Here is a 27,977-nt window from a genome sequence, read left to right as displayed (position 1 = left end):
ATGTTCATGTAAATTCTCTTAAATAAATTATATTGCTCTAAATCCATTGGTCTCCAGCATACCCGATTAATATTTTTTTCAATATACGTGAACTGTACCATGAGCTCCTTTACGAAACGTTTAAATACACAATGGGTACCTTATTCAAACATACAATTTCTTTTGAATAAAAGTTATTTGAAACAAACCACGTCATTAAACTTGTTTACGTCATTTATTCATCAATATAACATTCGTCCCAGAGTTTCGCCGATAAATCCATACACGGATAATAACAGATTTTTCTCCAATGTAATATTATTCAAATGTAGATCAAAGTAGTCCGCTATAAACCGAATGAAGCCGTCAATTAAAAGATCATTTAATAATATATATCGACTGCGCTTGATATTTAAAAACTGTTGCTAGATATATCTTACCTAAGAGAACTTTATACTATGAAAAATATCAGAAAAAGTAGTAAAAAGAAAACGAGCAATATTAAAGACACTTTAGAAAATGAAATGAAATCGAAGATAACAAAATGTTTTGCAATTGAAAAAAAAGTGGCTAACAGGGTTGTATTAAAACATGTACTTTGTCCGTTAATGGTTTAATTTTATAAATCATGACTTGGATGTACAGTTGTCTCTTTGGCACTCATATCACATCTTCATATATCAATGATTTTTTTTCAATAAGGGACTTCCTTATATAGACAAAACGATTACATTATTTATTATAGAAGCAACTTTACAACCAGAATTGTATTCTATACGTTTTTATTTTTGTTACTGTACAACAGTGAGACATAGTTTTTCTTTTTTATGTCATCTACTTAGTATCATCACAAGAAGACACACATTTTATTCCAATTGCATCATAAAGATAGTATGCAATGTAGTTTTAAACAACATTTGTAAAATTATTTGTTGATACGTCAGAATGGTCCCTTAATCCTCTTCCTGCAATGTTAGAATCGTTTATGGGTACAGGTAGCAACCCATGCATTTCTACATATTCACACATACAAACTGCACGCGTGGTATGCCTGTAAGATGTACTGTTTTCCAATTTTTGTTCAAGAAAATCTTGAACAAAATTAACAGATATTCTGATAAGAAGATCTCTTGCTTTTTCCTAAAACACAAATTTTTATCACAATTATTATAACTTATCTCATTACAAACTGTTTCGCCATTGAAGAGAACTTCGATTTTTGTCATTTTCTACAATTATCTTGCTTTCAAATGTTTAAATGGGTTGAAGGAGAATTGCACATGACAATTTACAGATTAAGTCATAATAATGTAAAGTACGAACTCTTTTTCAGTTGACAAACCATGATTTCAACAATGAAGATTTAAAAGGTGACAAACAACCATACAAAGTATCTAACGAAAACTGTCTGTTGCACGATCTAACACTCTTTATTTATGTTGTATATAGTTCACATTTGGTACACCGGCTTTAAATCTTTCTATTATAATCTACTATATGTTCATTAATAATAACTGGGTCAATGTCACTACCGATCATGATTTTCACTCCGAGGGTATCGCAAACCCAGTAGTCATTTCTTCTATGTTGACATGGTTGATATGAATGATCATTGATATGGTCATCACTATGAATACAATTATATGCTTACAATAAACAAGGAAAGATGTATTTTGCAAACTTTCGAAATTCCGGTTCCTCAATGATCTTCAGTTGCGTTCATTATTTGGCCATTTTATCGTTTTTGATTATAGCCTTAATTATGAGTCTTTTGGAAAAGAAAAGCTCGTCTGGCGTACCCACTTTGTATCCTAAACTCAATGCGGAATTTATTTACATATTCTGCGATATTCATGGATGCAAATATATGAGACTATAGTTCACCATGAGGCGTTTGACATTGAGTAAAATTCATACCATATAATCAGCAATAAAAGTCCCCAAAATAGTGATAAATGTAAAAACGAGTAAAACTAACATCCTAATTTTTATAAATAATTATTTACGACAACAACTAATAAACACCTAATTCAAGTCTAAAATATCAATAAGCACACACCAAACACCCAAAAGATAAAGTGTTATAATGTCATTATTTATAAGACAAAAAGCATGACCATAGGCAATGCTAAGATACAGATTGTAGACATATCAACGGAAATATGTATATAACAATAATATTTAGTTTGATTTTAATTTACTGATTTAACGTTTAAAAATAAGGTAAAGCCAAGCGTCAAAACCAAATCTTTATATTTATGAAAGGATTTAGTACAGGTTTTTAGTAACTTGTGATAACAAAATCTTTCTAGCTCAAGGTTGTAATTTTCACTACGGACAAACATAAGGATAATTCGCTATTTGCTGAAAGTCTTATTTTATAAGATAACTCAGTTATAACAAACCTTATAAATATCTTATTGAATAGGATACTTGAAATCTATGATCATATCAATATAGCGGAAAATTAGTAATGGTTATTCATTTTTCTTGATAAAGGCTTTATATTTCGTTTAAAAAACTACACACAGAATAAACTGACCGACGCAATACATATTTTGGTGATTTTTTAAATCAATTATGACTGATCCTGAAAAAACTACTATTTATGCAACCATATTTCTTTCTGTTTAAAAAAAATATTGAATTGACTTACCAAATTTATTGAACATATCGGATTATTGAAGTCGCACAACATTTTTAAAAGGGAAATTTGAAACCCATAAAGGATTGTTTAAGGTTTTTTTTCATTCGTTAGACAGTTCTTTCAATCCATAGCACCAACTAAATCAGTTGCATTATCATATTGCTGAGACTGATAAACGAAAATCTAATTCAGTCCATAAGAATACTGCGGGCTTGAAAACGCGAACGTGCAGTAACCATACAATCTGACGTCAGCAAATCGTCTTACTGTTTCTCTAACAACAATACTGGTAGACGGAATTTGATGATGACCATCAGTGACCAGATCAATATGTAGTGACTACGTCAGGCCAATAAAACTTGATTACGCAACATCATATGCAAGACATACACCTGCAACGTCAACTGCTTATAAAATCCCCAATTGCCAGGACAGACAGATTCATGCCAAAATATTTCCAATAAACTGAAATGCCAAAGAATCGACTACAGACCAAACATTTATAGCCCTAGAGTTGAAATTGCAATGTTGCAAAACATACTGTTATAAGTGGGACAAAAGCAAAATCTGAAGCTACAGAACTGATTTCAAAACATCCCCAACAGAATTATTTTACCTTTCGGACAATTTTGACTATGGCTACAGGCAGTCATTGCCCTCGACAATGACACATCCGTTGAAAAGGAGAAAACTAGGTTTTCAGTTCATACCACATGATATGAACATAAACAATGACGTAATAAACTCACTTTTCGAACTGTAAAATGATTTAGACAATGAAGAAATGAATGATATTTATTTTCGTACATTATTTTAAATTACATATTTGAAAATTGAACTTTTAAAAAAGAATAATCTAGTGTTGCGTTTCTAAAGTTGGTTAGTATAGTAACATTTTATATTTTTATATACAAAAACCACACAAAAATATCGATTTTATGGAACCTTATTGTTGATTTCTACCCTTTCGTAATGTTTCCTTTGAAAACTATCTTAATGTTCATGTCAACGATTTATATATACAGACCATTTTCTTTGATGAAAAATATAGTTATAATAGTTCTTAAATAACGTTCCTTACTCGATCATTCTCTTCGATGTGATTTGAATTTTCTTCGTTCTCTGAATAAACAATTACTTCGTCGTCGGGATCGTTAACTGTGTGCGTTGATTCATTTTGAATACAGCGTTCATCGTCAAATTGACAAGTGTTAACATGGTTCTTTATAAAACACTGTTCCAAGTAATCCTGTAAAACATAAACCAACAACACAGTATATATTCATAAAAAAAATAATCAAGTACATGTATGTAGACAATAAAATATTAGATTGATTGATTGATTGTTGGTTGCTTTACGCCGCATTAGCACAAAAAGGCTATATCGAGGCGAGAGCTAATTCGAATATTTTATTACAATTTAAAGCATATTCTAAAAATCAGACAAAAGGTCCTTCAATGAACTAAAATTCTAGATTAAAGCAAATTGATTATTTTCAAATAAAAATAAACAATAAGATAACGTGATAAAAATTAAAAAAGTTTTAAATATATAATCATTTTTATATTTTATAATATATTCCAACTTCTTTTAAGAATGAAACAATATTTGGAAATGGAACATTATTTAATAAATCATACATATTATTGACATTGAAATGCTTCCTACGAATATCAGCAAAGTCAATACAATTAATTAAAACATGTTTAATAGTATACTTGCAGTTACAAGGTATACATTGTGGTTCTACTTCATTTTTTAAAAGATATTCGGGTGTTATTCTAGTATGACCAATACGACATCTAGAAATAACACACTAATCTTTTCTGCACATAAAATTATTGAAAGGTTTACCCAAATTAGGTTAATTTCATGTAATTTATTATCATCTTTTTTTACTCCATTGATGATTCAATATATTAAAAACATATTCTCTAATATTAGATTTAAAAACGGTATATGGTATATCACAGTTAGATAAAGGGTCACCCAGGGCATTCTTTGTCTTAAGGACTACAGATGTGTTTCCAAGGATTCCAACATGACTCGGCACCCATAGAAATATCATTTCTTTAAGAAGAATTTTTAAATTCCTCATTACATATAAAATTTTGAGAATTGTTGGATTTTTAATTTTAGTATTTTGTATAGCTTGTAAGCATGGAGAGAATCAGAACATATAATAAATTTGGATTTATCGGAAGAAGCAATAAATTTCAAAGCCAAAATTATTGCTTCTGCTTCAGCAGTAAAGATGGATGCATCAGATGGCAAACGGAGAGTTGCAGCTCTGTCCCTGAAGACAGCAGCAGATGCAACCCTGTCACCATCTTTTGATCCATCAGTATAGACAGTTGAAAAATCTGAATACTTGGCTTTAATTTCAGCTTGTGTTGCTGAATTAAAAGAGGATTTGTTTTATTTTTCTTATGTTCACGGAGAACAAATATCATTTTTGGTTTGGGAAGTTCCAATGGAGGACATTTGTAAGTTTTAACTTGAGCAACAGATTTTAAATCAAAGAAGCTAAATGTTGTTTTAAACGTATACCTAACGGAGGAGTTTTATTTTCATGTTTTGCAAAAATATTTTCATAAATTGGATTAAAAACACAGCTGTAGGCAGGATTATCTGAATAGGCTTTTAGTTTGACAGCATATTGAAGTCCAAGCTTCAAACGTCTGTTAGAGAGTGAGTGCTCATCAACCTCTACATAGACTCTCAACTGTTGAGGTTTTAAATGCGCCAAGACAGAGACGCAAACCCTGGTGATGCACAGCATCGATAATCGGTATGTAGGACTTCCTTGCAGAGCCATACACGATAGAGCCATAAGCTAGTTTAGATCTAACTAGAGATCTATATAAATTAAGAAAAATGTCGAGATCAGCACCCTAGTCAGTACTGCCGACAACTTTTAAAATATCTAATGCTTTTAAACATCTCGATTTTAACATTTTGATATGGGGTAGAAATGATTGATTAAAACAAATGTCTTGGGTTAATTTTCGATAAAAGTTAACCCAAGAAATTTGTTTCAATTAATCATTTTAATTGTGTTGCCGGTGCAAGATGCAATTTCCTTTTGTTACAAAAATGCATCCTGACCGTTTTTGAAGTAGAAAATTTAAACCATTTTCCAAGGCCCATTTTTCAATTCTTCCAAGACACATTTGTAATTGTCTTTCTATGTTATTCATATTTTTGCCTCTGTAACATATTAAAAAATCATCAACGTACAATGAACCTTCTTTGTAAAACCTCAACAAGGCTGTTAATTTTAACACTAAATAATGTAACAGATAAAATACTGCCCTACGGGACACACATCTCTTGATCATACAGATCAGACATGGTCGTATTTACTTTAACATTAAATTGTCTGTTAGACAGAAAATTCGAAAAAACAAAATTGGCATATTGCCTTTTAACCCCATATCAAATAGATCTTTTAAAATACCATATTTTCATGCAGTATCATAGGCCTTTTCAAGGTCGAAAAAGACCGACACCACATTTTTCGCAAAACCATTACAGACAAATGATTCCAATCAAACAAGATGATCAAGAGTACTGAGGCCCTGTCGGAATCCGCACTGGATATTGGCTAATAGCCCAATTTGATTCCAAGAACCAAACAAGGCGATCATTGACCATTCGTCCGTGTGATCTTTACTTGGTTTTGGAATAGGTACGACGGTTGCAAGCTTCCAGATTGATGGTAAATCTTCAGATTCCCAGATGTTATTCATGAGCTGCAAGAGAGCTTCTAGCGAGGAATCTAGCAAGTGTTTTAAGAGTTGGTAGATAATATTATTAGGCCAACAAGCTGTATCATGGGCTTTTGACAGAGATGTTTAAGTTCTTTAAGAGAAAAGAGTTAATTATAACTAACTTCCCTGTAGCTGTTAGAAGTAGAAGATTTCGCAAAAGTTTCACCAAGCTTGTTGGCAATATCCTTTTCAGATGTTAATAAATCATTGCCGTCTTTCAAATGTTTAACAATGGCTTTAGAATTTTTATTTTTTATTTTTTGTACCATATTCCAAACTTTTGGTCATCGGAGTGCCAGATGTTATAATTATCTCCGAGATTAATTTTATTCCAGGATGTTCGTCGGGCTTGCCTACAAGTCCGCCGTGCCTTAGCGCGATAAATACGGAAATTACTAAAGTTTTCCGTCGTTGGTTGATGATTGAACCGTCTTTCAGATTTTTTACGGTCACCTATTGCTTGATCACAAGCGTCATCAAACCATGGTTTGCTGGGATGTTTCGGATTTGCCGAGGTCTTAAGAATAGTTCTGTCAGTAATTGACGTTAAAACTGTATTAAAAGTTAAAAGAGGGACGAAAGATACCAAAGGGACAGTCAAACTCATAAATCTAAAACAAACTGACAACGCCATGGCTAAAAATAAAAAAGACAAACAGAAAAACAATAGTACACACGACACAACATAGAAAACTAAAGAATAAACAACACGAACCCCACCAAAAACTAGGGGTGATCTCAGGTGCTCCGGAAGGGTAAGCAGATCCTGCTCCACATGTGGCACCCGTCGTGTTGCTTAAGTGATTACAAATCCGGTAAATAGTCTAATTCGGTAGGTCATATTCATGAAAGGGAAGGGGATTGTAGTTACGACGTAAGGAACATATCCGATATTAAAATTGGATCTTGTACAGTCTCAAACATCTTTGACTGAAGTGATGCTTGACAGAGATTTTTAAACAAGGACCAGTCCGCCTTGTCAAGTTTCCAACGCGCTACCCTCTGTTGGCCAGAAGTAAAAAGATGTTCAAGTACTTTGAAAAGTGATCACTTCCACATATATCATCATGAACACGCCATGAATAATCCAGAAAAAGAGAGGGATCGCAAATAGTGATATCAATAGAAGACCCGTTTCCAGGATGAATATAAGTGTTAGATCCATCATTAAAAATGCATAATCATTCTTGAGAGACAAAGTCCTCAATGATTTTACCTTTGGCATTATGAGACTTGCTACCTCACAATGGAGTGTGGGCATTTAAGTCGCCCATAAGTATAAATTATAAGGGCAATTGATCAGTGAGGTTTTTGAGTTTTGCTTTATTTATAATGGAATGGGGTGGAATATATATCGAACATAATGTAATTGTTTTATCTAATGATAAACGAATTGCAACTGCCTGCAGATTCGTGATGAGTTGGACTATGCTATGAATGACGTTGTTCTTCAAAAAAAAAAAATAGATGATCCGCCTGCAGCACGTTCATCTACCTAAGAAAAAAGGGCTATACATAAGACAAAATGCAATAGGTAAAAATGACTGAACTAGAAGTGTTAAATCGAGAAGATTTATTTTAAGACCTCGGCAATTTCATTGGATGATATTAGTCATTAGTTTGCTAGCATTCTTATTTCGCTCACCCTGAGATTGTGTTCTTTCGGGTGGCGGAACACTTTCGATTTCCATTTCAGTTTCGTCGATAAGTGTTGAAAATCTGTTGTGTGACCACACGCAGCTGGTTTTACTCCGTCTCGACCCATACCCCGCGACCTCGAATCAGAAAACCTCTGAGAGGATTTATTTACTGGCTTCTTTTGGACATCCTTCTTTTCTGGAGAACGAAGAGGAGATGGGGCTCTAGTAGACTTTGTACTTGATGTAGAAGATAACTTCGCAGATGCAGATGAAGGAAGACTATTTGAGGTGGAAGAATTATCTATGTCACTGGGAAGATCCCAGACAGATTCATCGTCCCAACTGTCTGATTTAACAGTTTCTTTTTTATTTGATTTCTTTTTTTCATTTTTTTTGGTGATGATAGTGAGCTCTGTAGGGAATATTGAGTTGACTAAGTACTGGTTTTAGAAGATTTTGGTTTTCTTGGTATTATTATTTTATCGTTAAGTTCTGTTTCAACAGACAGCATTGAAAATGTGTCCACATCAATTGGCCAAGTCATGCAAGTTTGTGTATTCTCGTGGCTGAATGAGCGGACAACTTTGCTTGCGTACGATGGTCTGTTTGAAACAAGGAGATCATTCGAAACAAAAGCTATCTGTTTAGCTTCTGGGTAACTGATGTTTCTTTCTGTTTTAATTTTAATAATATTATTTTCTTTAAGGTAAACAGGGCAGTCACTTGACGATGAAAATGGGATCCACCACAGTTTACGCATTTAGAAGATTCAGAGTTACAGTTTGTTCCCTCGTGTCCTTCGTCAAAACACTTGAAGTATCTCTGCGTACCACGACATTGTTTGCTTCCGTGACCAATCTTTTGACAAATAAAGCATCTAATTGGGTTAGGGATAAACATGTCAACTATGATTCCGAAGCAACCTAAAGTAATAGATGGAGGAGGAGTTGGAGTTCTAAAGATCAAAAGATATGTATTAAATTTGATTATATGCCCATTCTTTTTTATTTGAAATCTAACAACATCAGTTACACCTTGGCTTGAAAGTTCCTCACTGATCTCTCCCACGATAAGGTCACCAAGGAATTGACTTCTGTCTCCAATGATCCCCTTACAGCTGTTCGAAATTGTTGTGAGGAGAGACAGAAACAGGAAAGTTTGTAATTGTAGTCATTGTGAGCAAAGTTGATTGACCTTTGTTGGAACATCCAACCAACAAATTGGCAGATTTAATTTTTGAAACTTTTTTTACAGTACCAGCAACGCTTTGAATTTGTTTGTGAATTGCGAAGGGTGATATTTTTTAATTTGGTTTTTCATCTGTTCCTTTTATTAAAATAAATCTGGGCCGCCTGTCATATTCCCGACAGGGCAATGAATCATCACATTTTCTTTTCTTACGTATTAAAGCTGATGTAATGGGTTGGTTTTGTTATGCCATATGAAAGGAGAAAGATTCACCATTCTTGTCATCCACCCACCTCGGAGTGCCTACAAGGGCGATGCTGTGTTTCCGTAGCGAACCGGGATCAAGTGCTAATGCTAATAACGAGCTCCAAATATTATGTAGCTGGTCCACAAAATTAGCACCTAAGATCCACTCCGGAAAGCACCAAATGTTCCAAGAGTAGTATACTCACTCAGAGCGTATCCATCAAGCGAAAGAGAAAGCGTACCACTTGATTAACCCATGAGCCATCGCTTTCTTCAGTTATCCGAAATATAAATAGCTGAATTTAAAACACATGTGTATATAATGAAAATTGTTAAAAGAAAGCTTATTGTTGAGAATTAACTGAAGGGCTCGACATGACCAGCCGATTGATCGAACCGGGTCCATCCAACCTCCCGTTTAGATGATATCGGAGTCAATGCAGCTTATTGAACTATAGTCTCGTCCGTCCGGGTATTTTCTGACCGTAAGAAGTCTGGCTATAGCCCTCACCCACAAGGATCTCGTCAACCATCGACACGGGTAGCAACCTACGGCAAACGGGATGGAGAGCCTATTTTATAAAAAAACATCGGGCCACTCATACAATGTTGGGATCACTTTAGTCTGATCTCTACCCTTCGACCTGTCCAGCATGGGTAACCCTATCAGGAGACGAAGATCTAGCTGGCATCTACTCCAGAGAACACATAATTATTTTGAATAAATTCAAATAATATGGAAGGGTTAACATCTTTTTGATATGCTCTACACAATGCATTTTAAAGATTACCTTTTGTAAACTCTTTTTTTATTTAACGTACAAACCATATGCCTATGTTTGCAAAATGTCAAATAACATAGACAAATTGATTGAGACCGACAAGGTTGAATACATTTGCCCCTATTTTTCGTTCCAGGGTAAAAAAAAGATGATCGATGAATATTCCCTTGAATACTCTATTTAATATTTAAATTGGACGTATTTATTCCTAACTATTTGTCCAAAAGTGTATTGGTATTGAAATTCAATTTATCGTCTAATTATGTATAATGTCACCTTTATCTATAACTATCAGATATTTGCTGATAGAAAAACTACATACCAGACAGGATCGACAATTGAAATAAATAAATATCACCTACAATAAGAAAGAATTATAAAATAGAAAATAGAAGATAGAAAATATGTTTCAAACTCAGGAAGAATCTAAATATATTTGACAATACAAGAAACTTTGTTCAGTTTCGTATTTCGATAATAATGAATATTTTTTCGATACTTGAAATCTTGGTTTTGCCGAATGATTTATTCTAATTATTTATTTGATATAAAGTGTAACATGCAGGACACTTTGTATTTTCTATGTATATTCAATTTTTTAATTCAATTCGTCGACAAAATATGTAACTCTGCTATTGTATGAAATCATTGAATTATTTCCTGGCAAATCATGGTATTTGTGACTGAAACCAAAATAAACAGAAAGAAGGTTTTTATATCAAGTAATAAATTGTTCATTGGCGTCATTTGCATCGGACTGTGAATTATTAACAAAATATAATATTTTCTTACTAACGCCAAGATATTGTGTGCATTAAAACGTTTGCTTATCTTTAGAATAGAATTTGCCTTAAAATATTTAAATTTACTTTCACTGTAGCAGAACATTTATAATCAATGAACCCAACCAACAAATTGTGGTCCAATAATCTGTGATTAGCAACCATCAGTGCCTTGCTCATTAATGTCCTTTTCTGAAAAAAAAAGGAAATAATTAGTAAATGGAAGTACATTTATATGACCCAGTTTTTGATGGGGTTCGTGTTGCTTAGTATTTAGTTTTCTATGTTGTGTCTTGTGTTCTGTTATTCATCTTTTTCATTTTAAGCTATGGCGTTGTCAGTTTATTTTCGATTTATGAGTTTGACTGTCCCTTTGGTATCATTCGTTCCTCTTTTAGCTTTGATTTTACAACCATTCAGAATTATCAACTCTCCATAATTGATAAGTTTATAGATAATGATATTTGCAACAATAGAGGAACGAAAGATAACAGAGGGACGGATAAACTTATAAAACGATAACATACTGACAACGCCATGACTAAACATGAAAAAGACAAAGGAGACACAATAGTATACAAAACACAACATTGAAAAATAAAGACTTAACAACACGAACATAACCAAAAACAAAAAAATCATAGGGTTAAAAAAAATCATGCCTCTTGTTATTTGAAGACTTTTATGATGTATTCATATTTGTATATGATTAAGAAGAATGCATTAAGTCAACTTGATATGGAAAATCCCCATCTGATTTGCCATATGTATGAGTAAAGTCAAACCTAATTAAGATTTGACAAATAATGATGTTGATGTACATCTTGAAATTGTGGCGATGCTTGGAAGACAAACATTATGCCCCTATATCACCATAAGAAATACTTAATTTATAAATACATTTTTATAACACTATGTATGATGATCTTTCTTTTCTTTTTACTTTTATTCTGAATGTCTGGATTATTACACTTAAGCTTAAAAGACTGAATGTCTAGCTCAAAGGTTTAAACCTTCCTGTTGTTATGATTGGTTAAGAGGATTTCCGGTAGTTGTTCTTGACGTTGTTTATTTTTCGACAGACGACGTTGACCGAACTTCTTTTTGTAACAAATGTAAACAAGATGGCGGCGATAATGAGACAAGACGGATCGACGTTTACAAAATTTATTTTCTATTTGTTTGAATGATATTACCAGTTTTTGTGTTTTTTTTTTTATCAGATTGCAAATTTAATCAAGGACATATTTTTGCTGTAACCAACACATTTATTCATCCGCCAGGCATATTTAATGACATAAAAATACAATTAACGTGTGATAGAAGTTTCGAGTGGGGAAAAATAATCTTCAATTTTAAAGAATTATAAGGATTTAACGTCTTTTAAAAGAATTTATTGGTTTATAAACTGTACCAAGTCACTCAAAAAGCTATCGTAAAAGTCATTCGGACATTTATTTGTTTGTAAGTGAATTGGTCGAGTTTATACACCAATAAATTTCTTTGAAAAGGCATTTAATCCTATAATACTTAACAATTTCATTTATTGCATGTTTGGCATTTAAATAAAGGCAACAGTAGTATACCGCTGTTCAAAACTCATAAACCTAGTAGTTGCATAAATATAGTGCAAACAACGATTTCAATTATATAGCAAATGAGAAGGTAATGATATCCAACTACCGGCCTTTGTAAATGTCTTATATAAACATGATAAACCTTTTAGTAGAAAAACCTAGCATTTTGAGAATATTTGCAAAAACTCTAAATTCTAGTTACATGAACATTTCCATTACATGTTTAAAGAACCTACAAAATTTTAAAAACTGTAGCTCCAAAACAGTACACGGAGGAGAAGATAGCGGGACAAACACTTTTTTGCCGCTAGTACCGAAATACCTGTCATTTTGAGGATATTAAAAAACCCATAAAAATCCTGCGGACATACATACCTCTATTAAGAAGCACCTCCAAAAATATTAAAAGTGTAGCGCAGATAGTGTAGGAGGAGCTTGAACAAAACCATGTTTCTATATTAGGACGGACGAACAGACATATAGACGGACGGACTGACGGACGGACGGACAGTAGTAAATCAATATGCTTCTAAACATTATGATGAATGGGTTAACAGAAGTAAATACTCAGGAATTACTTTTAGTGTTATGTTGCATGTTCTCATTAAATTGGGTCTATTTATGAAATCGTAGATCAAAAACAACCCCATATCTTCAACAATTAAGCTGTTTGTTTTGGTTTAAACTGCTATTTAAGCCTTACTATTTAGAAATTGCAATGTAAAAGAATATATTAATCACATAAGAGTGAATTTATGTTTAAGATTGAAATTTATTCATCGTCTTACCGTAAGTCTGTGTACAGAACCGACAATAAACCAAAGAATTGCACCAATTATTATCAATCCGTAAAATATCATCATTACAATATCACTTAAATCTGCATTATCCTTCTTCTGATTATCAGACTTGTAGTTAATATATTGATTACATGCAACTATAAAAGATGCAATTCCTCCAAAAAATAGTAAAAATTCACAGCAAACTGTTGGAATCCAGGGGAACAGGCATTGCCTACATCTGAAAAATGATGCCTTAGAAACGACTTCCAGCACATCTTTATACAACGAGTAGTTCAACTGAAAAATAAAAAGATAATTACGCATGCTTTGAACAAAAGTGTTGATCTCAACATATCTTGGAAGAATGAACAACAAATTATTGAGTAATTTTCAGTCTTTGAGTTAATTTTAAGACTCATTCTCTGTGGTAAATTCAATACCATTAACACAATTAGTTTGCAGTCAACTTAAATCTGCTAAGACTATGTTCAGTAGTTCTTAATAGCTTATATACATAAACAGTATACTGTATGAAATGCCTCAATTAGACACCAATGACGTTTTAAATTGCCCGAGTAGCAGCTGCAAACGCCTAAATAACTTATGAGTTACGAAATGTATATTCAATACGCAGATTAAGTTGGTATATAGCTGCTCAGGGGAAGAAACTTTATTATTTCAAAATTGAAATCGTCTCGTTTGTCATAGGTTCTTATAATGACATGATTGCTTTACTCAAACTTGAGGTATATGGATTAAAATGTGGCAGTTAAAGCTGTATATGTGGCATCTTTAACCTCTAGTTTAGGAGAATATATTAATGGTACCCTGTCAGATTTTTATTCGTGGGAGTACCCGAATGTTGACTTAAATTAAATGAGAGACTGAACATATCTTAACTATTCATTGTTCAGACAGTTTTTATGAAATTAAGATCAAAGTGACAGTTTAAGGCTAAATTTCATTTCCTAGTAGAATAAGACGGACACAAAACTGCATGTCTACTTAGTCTGGAGTAAGCCGTATTACTTCAATGATAAATCAAGTTAAGTTGAAAGTATTCGAATGAAATATATGTTAAAAAGTAGATGATTACTGATGTATTATTTCAAACAAAACGGATCCGTAAGTTTCTCCCTTGTTTTGTTTGTCTGTTTTGTACTTTGTTTTTATTATTTCTCTTATCTATTTTGCAAATTATTTTCAGAAGTCTTTCCATGAAAAATGAGGTATGACCCTAAATGTTATCAGTAAATCGAACATTGGGTTCTAATCGGAAACGTTGAAGAATAGGATCATATAATAAAGGACAACAATCGCAAACGGCAACTCCGTTTACTTAGTTCTTTAGTTTCGGACGTTTACAATGATGTACAGAATGGTTATCCATAAGTTGCAGTTTATAATCAAATCATCGACAAAAGGTGGCTGTTTGCAAATAATTTCAAAATAAACAATAATTGGACAATAAAAACAAATATACTTTGAAAGGTTTGTCGTTTAATGAATCAGGTACATGACGCCATGATTTGAATGGCAATTCTCTACACCAACCATTTTTACTTCTTTCTTCATGAACTGTGTCAAAATTTCTGTAATCTAAAATTCAGATTAATAAATATATCAATTCTTTGTTTAAGATTAATCATCATGGTGTAGTATATTGTTAGTTTCATAATAGATCATAATATAAGATTGCTTTTACAGTGCCATTTCAAATTATAACATAACACTTGCTTACTTTTGACTTAAAGGGGCACTAACTACGAGATATGAAATAAATGAGAATATGATTTCATTTGGTTGAATCATTAATGAAAGTGAAATAAAGAAAATTAATTTAAGTTCGTTTTTAGAAGCCAATTTGCTTCAATATTGTCAAAATAATCAAAGAAATTAACTTTTTTTAACTGATAACATAAATTCTAACAGGCCTATAAAATTTCAATTGCATGAGGTCACTAGGCTATTTATATTTTTGTTTATTTTTCTATCGGTTTATGTGATCGTTGATAGCATACGGAGGTCATTTCGATATGTAGCTAATAAGTGGGCGTCTAGACTTAACTACACATGGAAATCTCATATATATATATATATATAATATCGAGTACATGCATAGTTAACTGTTTATTTCAGACCTCTTGTAATGTGGATATTCATTTTAGTATGTTCTAAATCAAATACGTGAATTTGAGTCAAATCGGTAAACATGAATTTGACAGCTAGTGCCCCTTCAACACTATTGTTGTTCATTTTGTTATGGTCAATCATATTACTACAAATATTCATATTATTTTTGAACGTTTGATTCCAAATAGATACTGTTTTTCTTCGGTGAAATTATTCAAAATTAATTAATCATCGTGTTTTATACTAGTAATGTGTGTTTGGGAAACAAAACTTCCATACTGACTCTCTTAAGCTATTTATTTCTAAAGGAGCTTTATATGCCTAAATATTCCAACTTAAATTGGTATACGATATTAAACTGTTTACATGGTTTTGTGTGTTAAATCAATAACTTGGATATTAACTTCATCATTTGGAGCAGGATCTGTTTACCCTTCCGGAGCACCTGATATCACCACTAGTTTTTGGTGGGGTTCGTGTTGCTTATTTTTTTGTTTTCTTTGTTGTGTCATGTGTATTATTATTTGTCTGTTTGTCTTTTTTTCATTTTAAGGCCATGGCGTTGTCAGTTTATATTCGATTTATGAACTGTCCCTCTGGTATTTTTTGTCCCTCTTTGGCATACATGTGTTGCTTATACAAACTAATTTTGATATTGAATATGTCATAACTCCCAAAAGTCATAAACAGATTGATATCATTGTTGATAGCAGTTCTTGGTACTATATGTTTAACTCATTCGTATTTCATGAAGAGTCTTTGGAAGTTTGTTATGAAAGTGAAACATTTTCCGTGATAAATGTTTTTTTTTCTAAAAAAACGTAGTACTGTATTGTCATTGATGTATCCTGAACATTTTTTCAAGTTTATATCCATAACCAAAGGGTTAAAACAAATAATATATCCTTTCAAAACTGGGTTCACGATTACTTACATGTTTTTAAATCTTGTGAATATTTTGATTCTAACCAGCAGTTCACTGTAAAATAATTACAACTATTAAAAATAACAAATTAAACCGAATCAAAGTAGAAGACGAAAAGGCAGTCTATAGTTTCATGCAAGCTATGCAATTTAATTAGTTGCTGTTGGGAGACATGATGTGTCTCTTCCTAATCGATTTAAGATCGGTAAAATTATGACGCAAAAATTTATATAATGTGGATGCTAAACGATCGCAAAACATCTTTATTTTTTAGGAATAACATTGCAGCTTTTTTCATAAATTCGAAAAGTGTCTTTTACGCATAGTGGTGTTGAGATTGAAATATTTTCATGTTATATCTTTTTAAGAATTGTTGCTTGCATATTTTTTCAATTTTTTTAATTTTTATCTTAATATGTACAATTTGATAACAAGGCATTGTTAAAAAAAAAAGAAAACATGTGACCCTAGTATTGTTAAATAAAGTACATGTTATGCTAACATTACATGTTTTATCTTTAATGAACACAATATGTTCAAATGCATGACTATGTTCATTTATTGCATTAAATTATCATCAAAATCCGTCCACATTTGTTAATGGCATGATAATTAATTACAGTTAATGCAAACTATAGTTGTGTGTTGCCTGATTTTGATCTCATAGTTTTTCTGTTTTTTTTAATGAATAAATTGACGAACCTTGGTTAAAATCACAGTGATGGGAGAAGACTCTTTTGGATGACATTTTTTATCTGACGCCCATAGTTATAAATACCTGGGGATTCAATAGCAGTTACAAGTCTTGGTAGCCAACTTCCAATTGGACCTCTGGCATCTATGTAGGTGAATGGTTTCAAATGTTCAGGAATTTCGCAGTCTTCTTTTAAAACTGGTATCAATATTTGCTCTCTCATTTCCATACTCATCTGATGAGTGTATTCCACTTCAAAGTTGCACCAATGACTGTCATTATATTCTTTCGACAATATTATCAACGTCTTTACAGATCGAAGAACAGCATCTTTGATATTTTCAACAATCTTTCGACCCGGTTGAAAATCATGTACATGATTGCAGCATTTGAGTCGATGAAGATTTTCTAGCTTTTCTATCAGGTTTTTCACCCAATCTCTGTCCTCATCTACGTCTCGATAAGAGATGAATACATGATATATTTTGCCTTGTGGCAGGGGCTTCACACACACTTCAGAATCTATCTCACGATCATTGTATGGGCCATCCATTGTTATAGTTTTATTCTGACAATTAGAATAAAAGTAATTAAATTTATTGATTTGACAATAAAATATAATATATCAATACATAATAAAAAAATATACAACAGAATTAGAGGTAGTTGATAGCTTAATGCCAAACGCTTTCACTTGAATTTGTTTTGTAGGTAGAAAGTAAGACACTATTTGGATACATATTGATTTCTGTTAAGATACAAATGAGATTTTCATCCCGAATGTACAACATAAGGACTGACTAGTTGTAATGAATATTTTTCTCTGCTTCAAAAGTTACATCAAGAGTTTCTGATTTAATGGTTTTTATTCAGTGTGTTACAAGCTGGGGAATTGAGTTGTTCAAGTAAGTTGAAAAAAAGATGATTATATCGCCAGCGACACGATACTCCTGATGTACAAATACAACAAAAAATATTATTCTCCAATAAGAATAAACCACCTTCTTAGAAGATCAGAAGGTAACTAAAGTGTGACATTCTTAATGAATAGACATGTGTTCATTACTTTTATTATTTAAAAAAGGATTTACTACTAAGAACAAAGACACTTTCGACTACTTTCATGAAACAATATGCACCTTTTCAGTAACATTGCAACAACAATAGACCTTCAAATTATAATATTTTTTCACTACATGTACCTTTAGTGTTCAAAACTATTAATGCATACTTGCATCTAACTGCTTATCAATTATGGATAAGCTGAATATTAGTATATGAAATAAACTTCACTGGATAACCGAAACATCTGAATTTTGCAATTCATTTGCCAAATATAAGTGATTACAACGACCATTCTTCTTTAGCCAATTGACCTTCATTCTATTTTAAAATTTGTTCAGATGAACTTTGTTATAAAAAAGAAGCTTCATCATACGTCATGGTCCATAAAATCTTTCCAGATATGATGTTTGAAAATATAATCAACTTGTAACATTCTTAGAGATAAATAGAGGACAAATGTAGCCAATTTGGCAAGACGATTTATGGGTTGGTGTATTAAACAAACTTATATTTGAATGACAATGAAAACATAGTTTGATCAATGTTCACCTCTAAAGGTCGTATTGAAATCTAACCCGAATAATCCAATCGTTATATTACGCTCCCTATCAATCACTACATTAACCTCGAAAGGTGGAGAGAATCGGAGACGGTAAGGGCTTGAATTATTCGATTTAATTGAAATCTAAAAATAAGCCAAACATGGCTATTGTTTTGCAAGGGTATCTTCAATACCAACCACACACAACCCTATCCTACCAATCAGATCCAAGTCTCAATACATGGTGTTATTCTGCAGAATCAGTTACACTATCAACATTAAAATTGTTTATAATTTGCAGAATTTTGTAAATTTAAAAAAAATGCATGATTTTCAAAAATAATACTGGGGTTGTATCAGTTAACCTAGCTGCGGAACCGTAGCTCTTAGGTCCTTATGTTATTTTTTGACTATTTGCGGACCATAGAGCTACGGATTTTTCCTATTTCAAAACGTTCGGAATTGCGACCCAGGTTCAGGTCGCACTTATTTCCCCAAAAAATATTGTTTATAATCCATGCAAAGCTTGTCAATATATATAGTTCGTTTCGTTAGATATTTTTCTAGGATATGACGTACCTATTTATGTTTGAATATTCATTTCCTTAACACTATTATCTAATTATTTCCATTTGTATACATTCTCCGCCTATTTTATTCGGCCATATTGAATCTCGTCGTGACGTCACGAAAATCAAGAAAAGATAACTCAAATATCCTCGATCTCCTATGTTGGAGGTAAGGTTGATTCCAACTTAATAAGTGCGATTGGACAGTTTTACACAAAAACTATACAGAAGTCAAATTGAACAATTTGGATGAAGTACGTGTAATGAAAACCAGGAAAAGGTTAGTTGCCATTTTGTTTTCCTTTGTTTTTTAGTGAGTGTGATTATAACACAATGTTGACTGATGTACCCTTATTATCAACATTTATAATTTTATGTTTGTTTGTATTGTTCACACAGTGTTGTCAATATAATGGAATGTAATGCCACTGTCAAAGAAGTGAGAAATTTATCAAGCTATACAACTAGGTTTCATCCACCATCATCTGCATAAGGGAATGTCTATACCAAGTCAGGAATATGTTTGATGCCATTTGATAGCGGACTTTCTGTTTTGATTTGGAGTTCATATGATATCACCAATATCTGATTCCAATTGCTATAGATCTTAACACAGCATCCCATTATAAAAGCTATACGATTGGTTATTAAATGTTGCAGACATACTACAAGACAGATAGTTTTATCCAAAGACGTTGATGTTTTTACATAAAAAGTACCATTTTTTTTTATAAAGTTATCTATATCCACCTTATATGAATTGGTTTTCTATTGTCCAACGCACTATTGAGATCTGTAGATGTTAACATCAATGTCGTGTGTTTTTGTAGCAACAATGCAATGGAAATTCCTTTTTGAGACTGGTATTTGTCGCCCATTTATAATTTCTGTAGAACCCGTGTAGTATTGTTATCCCTGTTGTAGAACCCTGTAGAAGTGAATCTGACTAAAAGTTTATGTTAAGGTGCAAAAATGTGGATAGTTAAGATACTACATTTTTAACTGAACAAAATCAATAAATGTAAAAAATATGTTTGGAGATTTATAATATATGATCAGAGTTATCAGAAAAAATTCTGTATGCATGTTAGCAATATCATTTAAATTCAAAACTTGAGTGAATATCCATAATAGATAATATGCGGTTAAGCCTGTCAAATTTGATTGATAATTTCTACAAGCCTTTAATGAGCAATATACAAGTTTGCCCCTGGACTTTAAGCAACCAACAATTAATTATGAAATGATATACATAAACTAATGCGTTAACGTACTAGCTTATATCATTTACAAATTAAGAACACAATTTAAAGTGGGTTCCTTTTTTGCAGTCTCTCATTTAGAAAAGTTGTAGGTTAGAACTGTTAATGTTGACCTTCATAGAATAGATTTTTTACAGATGACTACAGATGTATTCAATTGACGTAACCACATTTCCGTTAGCTTCCTCGAGTCTAAAATACATGATAAGATCGGGTTTGTACAAAAATGAGGAATATGATGGATTTTACAAGTTGAACAGTATCTTTCTTTGATTTCGTTGACTTTTCGCATAGGATTATGACATTTAATCGTATCATGTTTTCCTTGATAGAGGGTTGCTGCTCACAAGGAAGCTTTTAAACCAAGAGTTCCACATGGTGAAGTTGAAATCATCCCTTCATAATTTTTACGGACGCCATCACGAGTTGGTTGACTGTTACGGAAAATCCGTTTCACAGATAATATCGGATATGTTCCTTGTGTGGTAACTACACTCCCGTTCCCTTTTTTACGAATGTAATCTACCTAACTATGCTCCTACCAGGTTTTTAATAACATGAGCAACACGACAGGTGCCACATATGTAGAGCAAGATCAGTAGTAGGGAGTGTTCAGTTTTAGGCCTATGAAAAAAGGTAGGCACGCTGGCACGGACAAATATGGTCATGCCCCTCCCTCCCTGTCAATCAACAGAAGTCATAACCTTTCGTTTCGATTACACTGCCTATGAAAAAAGGTAGGCACGCTGGCACGGATAAATATGGTCATGCCCCTCCCACCGAAAAAAGGTAGGCACGCTGGCACGGATAAATATGGTCATGCCCCATCCCTCCCTGTCAATCAACAGAAGTCATGACCTTTCGTTTCGATTACACATAAACTTATTTGGTCATAACGATCTGTGAAAAATCTATACATTCACACGTTGTATCCAAATAAGTTCATCGGGTGATGCTGAAAAGATAGTGTTACCTCCTCGAACAACATTTGCCTGGTCATATAATCAAATTTGGATTCGGATCGACTACGTCATCGTGTAAAAGAATAGATTGATCAAATTTGGATTCAGATCGACTTATATATATATTTGAACCTCGAGATTTGAGCGTCATGCCATTATATTAGTTTTTATAACAAAAGTAAATATATGAATAATATGCGTTGCAATTAAAACAAATGATCAAATAAATAATTAAATTATACATAAATGAAAACAAACTTACTTACTTACTTTATCCGAACGTCGCTTGTAGTCATTATATTCCAATCAACAAGAAATGCACGCGTGTACGTCTTGCTGTATCATAAAGCTGGCTTCCTTTTATAATTGAAAAATCACACATATGTTAGAAGACTGACCGATACATATCGCATTCGTCTTATCTTTTGATACATTGATCAGTGTGTGTATATATATGTCTGGGGATTGAATTTCACGTCTTTGTTGATTTATAACAAAGATAACTCGAGTGACTAATTAGATACACAGAACTTTCCTGCTAAATACAATTATTGTTCAATGAAGCCTACTTTTATTTGAGATGCGTGAGTTTCTCATTTATTAAAATCGCAATGTTATGATAAATGACATTTATTATATCCCTGTAAATAATAATTATTTATTGTTATTCTTACACACACACTTTTAAATTCATACCAGATGGACATAAGTGCACAGCGAGATAATTATATCAAATCCTTAAAGGAATCACTTTCATCATCAATATTATTTTACAATAAATTATCTATCAAATTTAAAAGTTCACGGAAAAATGGTCCCAGTCTCGTGTAATTTCCATTACGTTTTAGAACGTTTTCATTTCACCCAGTGGTCGTTTCTAATCGCTTTCATTTACCAAGAATGTGTTTTAGTCGTTCAAAAAATGGAACTACACTACTGGCTTAGACAAAAAAAAACCGACTGTATACAAACAGAACATTTAAAATGGGAACCCAATTATCTCTTCGCTACCACATCAAATTCCCGATTTTGACATCTGTCAGTGTTGTTAAGCCAATCAAACCACACATCATCACGTGATCAAATACCCTTTATAAACAGCGTTGGAATCCAACGTTCACAGAGTCTTCATAAACTATCGAGATGGAATCAACACAAACCATAACTGAGGGTAAAGAGATTCGAATGACGATTGATATATACTTGTTCTTATATGCTAGAAAAGTGGTAGAAGAAGTCAGACTTTTAACCAGAAAACATTGTTTTGGATGTAGAAACAATCATCCCAGTCAGAGAAATCATTCCTGTCTCATGATGTCCGAGTTAGAACAACTGAATATATACTTCGACGATGCCTTGGAAAATGTTGATTGCGAAGAACTCTTAGAATTGTGGAAAAGGGACACTAAACTTACAGACATATCATTGGAGTTGAAAAATACATTTATAAACCTTTTACAAAACTGTGAATGGCGAGAAAATAATTTACCAGACAAAGATGGATTCTATGAAATGACAAAGAAAATAATCCAACTTGGTGACCGCTTTATAAATTAACATTGCTAACTATTTATGGATTAATAATATATAGATGATGTTTCTGGGTATTTTTTTTTTTTTTTTTTTTCAATTTGTAACTAATGTTAATAAATATTTAGTGTCTAATTTGCTTTCATTCATTTCCTATTATTTATTGTAGACTGGAAAGTCGAGAACTATTTTTCGTTATGACAAGGAAGGGAGGGGAGATAACGACGAAAAGTAGTTTTCGACTTTCCATCAGGCCAGATGCACGACAATATGAAACATACACAATATACATTTTATTATACACAATATACATTTATTGTTGACAAAAAAAAATCTTTGCATGGTGTTATGTGGTTTTAATCGAACTTCGGTACTCATTCGAGACATATGAAATGTATAGTTACTTGTATAAAAAAAAACATGGTCATGCGGCGGCGGCGGCGGCGGTGGCGGCGGATGCGGCGGCGGCGGCGGCGATGGTTATAAGAGGAAGAGGATCGAATGCTTAATCAAAACCATGGACGAGTTTTACTTATTCGTCAATAGTGGAGACTCGCTCCAACTTTTTCCCCAGAATAGGGGAGGACAGTTCAGAATACGTTTACCTAGATCACACTTAATGAAAGGAACGTGGGAGTGTGCTCTGTTGGAGATGACCTTTGTACCGGCTTTTGAAACGTCTACGCAGAGGATGTACGTGTGTTGCGATCTGGTAAGGGATGAATCTTACGTCAGAGACACTTACCTGCCACTGCTTCAATCCGTAGCCATCAGAAAAGAAGAGACCACGGAGATAATTTTCGAGAGACCGCTCTACCTCGCGTCGAGGGGAGGCGAGATGGAAATATTGGAAATCACCTTAAGAGACGATCGACTTCGCGTGTGCCGTTGCAAAGATGATCACGTGTTCTGCTTGCTTCATTTCCGACAAAAGTTATAAGAGGGAAAGTTCCACCCTTGAAGTGAGGATGGAGTGTCCTAGCTGTCAAAGAATGTTTTCGAGAAGAGACGTCATGTTGAGGCATCATCGAAATAAGCATGGTACTGGCGTACCACCACCGCCACCGCCGCCGCCGCCGCCACCGCAAAATGCGACGCAAGAAAGTTTTCGTTTTCAACACCCGTTCACCATGATCGTCTCCGGTCCGACCTCCTGCGGCAAGACGTTTTTCGTGAAGGAAGCATTGCGAAGATCCACGTGCAACCCGGTACCGGAGAGGATCGTCTGGCTGTACCGACGATGGCAACCCCTCTACGACGAGATTCGAAAGACGGTGGTGCCCACCGTGGAATTCGTTCGCGGTATCCCGACCGAGTTGGAAGCCGATCACTTCTTCGATGCACGGACCAGAAACTTACTCGTGCTGGACGACCTGATGTCGACCTCGGCCAAAGACCGTCGCATCAACGACTTGTTCACGGAAGGATCGCATCATCGTAACCTGTCGGTGGTAGCTGTGAATCAGAACCTGTATTTCTGGAAGGATCCGACTCAGAGGAGAAACTGTCACTACCTGGTCCTCTTCGACAATCCAGTCGATCGCCAGCCCGTCGCCACGCTAGGTAGACAGATGTATCCGAGTCAGAGACACCACTTGATGCAAACGTTCCGAGAGGCCACGAGGAGACCCTTCGGATACCTTCTGGTGGATCTGAAGGCCGCTACACCCGAACACTTGAGATTACGTAGCGACGTCTTGGGCGGAGGCGAGGACGACGCCGAAGCCGAGGACGAAGACGTCGATTCCACCGGAAGCGAATCGAACACCATGGAATTCGGAGAAGAAGACGTCGGAAGCGAATCGGACCTGATGGCTTGCCGCGCATGCGGACTGGTATTTGCGCACGCCCGGGGACTCGAGATCCATCAAGAGAGAGACTGTGGCGACGAACCATCCGCCAAACGATGCAGAACGGAAGACGACGGCGTGGAGGGAACCTACGGATACGAACTGGAGTGTTATCTCGAAGACCTGCCGGCGACCGTGTGCTGTGCCGATGCACTGCCGGATGAAGTCTCGAACAGGCCCCGCAGTTTCGTCGTCAACACGGACGACTGCGACGGCAAGGGCATTCACTGGTTGGCGTTCCACTTCCCGCGAGAGGGACCCGTCGAATTCTTCGATTCGTTCGGACGTTCTCCGGAGTATTACCATCGTCGCTTCATGAACGTGCTCATCGCCAATGGACCTCAATACAGATTCAGTACGACTCAAGTGCAACCGGGATCATCCGATACGTGCGGAATCTATTGTGTACATTTCGTGAAGATGAGATATAGAAACATTAGCATGGAAGACATTGTGAAAGATTTTTCGTCTAGAGACTTGATGAGTAACGACGACAAACTGCTTGCATTGTACGAATGAATGTAATAAATATATATGAAACTGACATCTGCGTTGGTATTTTTTCTATTTGCCCCGAACACGATACGATTAATCGGTGATTGATGTTCACATCATGAAGAGTTGCTTCCCTTTTTTGTATCAGAGTTCCTCGATACGATCACGTGATTTTACACGATGACGTAGTCGATCCGAATCCAAATTTGATTATATGACCAGGCAAATGTTGTTCGAGGAGGTAACACTATCTTTTCAGCATCACCCGATGAACTTATTTGGATACAACGTGTGAATGTATAGATTTTTCACAGATCGTTATGACCAAATAAGTTTATGTGTAATCGAAACGAAAGGTCATGACTTCTGTTGATTGACAGGGAGGGATGGGGCATGACCATATTTATCCGTGCCAGCGTGCCTACCTTTTTTCGGTGGGAGGGGCATGACCATATTTATCCGTGCCAGCCTGCCTACCTTTTTTCATAGGCAGTGTAATCGAAACGAAAGGTTATGACTTCTGTTGATTGACAGGGAGGGAGGGGCATGACCATATTTGTCCGTGCCAGCGTGCCTACCTTTTTTCGGTGGGAGGGGCATGACCATATTTATCCGTGCCAGCGTGCCTACCTTTTTTCGGTGGGAGGGGCATGACCATATTTATCCGTGCCAGCGTGCCTACCTTTTTTCATAGGCAGTGTAATCGAAACGAAATGTTATGACTTCTGTTGATTGACAGGGAGGGAGGGGCATGACCATATTTGTCCGTGCCAGCGTGCCTACCTTTTTTCATAGGCCTAAAACTGAACACTCCCTACTACTAAGATCTGCCGGAGTACCTGAAATCTGGTGGGATTCGTATTGCTCAGTCAGTAGTTTTCTATGTTTTGTCTTGTGTACTGGTAAATGTCTTGTTTGTATTTTTCTTTGTTAGCCATGGCGTTGTCAGTGTTTTGTCGATTTATGAGTTTGAATGTCCTTCTGATATTTTTCGCCCCCTTTTTAGGGTCTTTTGATAAAATAGTTATTATAGAATTAAGGGAATAAAAAATGGACTAGCGGTCTTAATTTAAACTTCAAATTAAAGAAGTTACAATAACATGAACGGTACCAATTTTCCTGCACCAGATGCGCATTTCGACAATACATGTCTCTTCAGTGATGCTGGTGGCCAAAATATTTGAAATCCAAAGCTTATATAAAAGACGAAGAGCTATAATTCAAAAGGTTCAAAAAGTATAGCCAAATCCGTGAAAGGAATCAGAGCTTTGCATGATGGAGATACACTCCTTAATTTATAATAATTTCTAACAATTTGTTACAGCAAATTTTAATAACACAAAAAAATCCATATTTTCATGCCAGTACCGGAGTACTGGCTACTGGGCTGGTGATACCCTCGGGGACTAATAGTCCACCAGCAGAGGCATCGACCCAGTGGTAGTAATAACATGAACGGTACCAATTTTCCTGCACCAGATGCGCATTTCGACAATACATGTCTCTTCAGTGATGCTGGGGGTACAATTGACGAAGTAAGACCTTATATGCGGTAACGCTATGCAGTAGTTGAACAATTTTAAAGAATATACATGGTATATGTGGTTGACTAGCATTTTATCACATAGCTTTGTGTCGATATGTATATTGCTTAAAAAATCATATATACGAAAAGCTACTATATTAAACGCCTGATTGATGATAAGCTGAACAACAAAGGAACATGTTGGTTTGCACCTTCATATAATAATTTGGTAATATTTTAATGACGCATTTCATAATAAAGTATTTTATATGTTCTTAGCTCCACTTTTAAACTCGTAATCCTTATATTTTTTACAATTCAAGATGCTTGTGTGATTCCAAGTTGTATTTATCTCATTTAATTGATCAACCTTCAGAAAACTGCTAAATTAAAAAATCATTATCATATAAACCGAAGATAAAGAAACAACATTCGTTATAGAAACCAGGTCAACTGAAATTCGCTATTGTTAGTCAGAAGAGAAAACAATTACTTTGAAATGTTCATGGAAAAATCTAATTAAGAATAATCTGGTAGATAAAAAAAATCTTACTATCATGGATGACTTTAACGGTCGTTGAATTTAACACACTGTAAAACCTTACCTTTCATCATTTCTTTAAAATGTAAATTAGATTTAAACATACTAGAAATGGGAGAAGAAGTTGATTCCCTTGTAGTTACGCTTTCCATTCATACTCCAAAATATTGTTTAGATTTACAAAAAAGTGTTTTAATATATTTCACGTATAACATCCTAAATATTGACGGTATTTAAAATACATTATTTGTAAATTTCATTTAGTATGTGTGAAAGATTTCTACTATTTGAATATGTTTTCTAAAGAACGATTATATAAGTAGTATGTATATACAGAAACTAGACTATAGTATATGGTATCATGCATCATAGATTCAGGTTTCTATGATATAAATAAATCTTCAATTTGAATTGATTTTAATTTTGTTTTCAAAAGACATTTTCCTATATGAGTTTTATTTTTTCTATTGTTTCTATTGAATATATGT

At 34.2% G+C, this 27,977-nt stretch overlaps 1 protein-coding gene across 1 annotated transcript; it reads right to left on the bottom strand.

Annotated features, from left to right (window-relative positions):
• Positions 1 to 694: 694 nt before the first annotated feature.
• LOC139493443 (uncharacterized) lies at positions 695 to 27,683 on the bottom strand. The gene is made up of 9 exons (XM_071281846.1): positions 27,554 to 27,683; positions 17,234 to 17,717; positions 16,465 to 16,509; positions 14,881 to 14,996; positions 13,404 to 13,694; positions 11,126 to 11,230; positions 10,579 to 10,614; positions 3,708 to 3,875; positions 695 to 1,119 (listed from the first exon to the last, which is right to left on the bottom strand). Exons 2-9 carry the CDS (start codon positions 17,700 to 17,702, stop codon positions 886 to 888), a joined length of 1,464 nt encoding a protein of 487 aa, XP_071137947.1. The 5' UTR covers positions 17,703 to 17,717; positions 27,554 to 27,683; the 3' UTR covers positions 695 to 885.
• Between the last annotated feature and the right edge of the window lie 294 nt (positions 27,684 to 27,977).

This window comes from Mytilus edulis, chromosome 10, assembly GCF_963676685.1.
Source record: "Mytilus edulis chromosome 10, xbMytEdul2.2, whole genome shotgun sequence".
Lineage (NCBI taxonomy): Eukaryota > Metazoa > Mollusca > Bivalvia > Mytilida > Mytilidae > Mytilus > Mytilus edulis.
This window is presented reverse-complemented; position numbering and strand designations above follow the sequence as displayed.

Bases quoted from the DNA above. Each gene is read 5' to 3' on its own strand.
- LOC139493443 (XM_071281846.1), bottom strand. From the start codon at position 17,702: ATGGATGGCCCATACAATGATCGTGAGATAGATTCTGAAGTGTGTGTG. The intron at 10,615-11,125 runs GTAAATTTAAAT...TTCTTATTGTAG, and splicing joins AATGTTCTGCTACAGTGAAA to GTGATATTTATTTATTTCAA. The intron at 1,120-3,707 runs GTAAGGAACGTT...TTTGTGTTTTAG, and splicing joins ACATCGAAGAGAATGATCGA to GAAAAAGCAAGAGATCTTCT.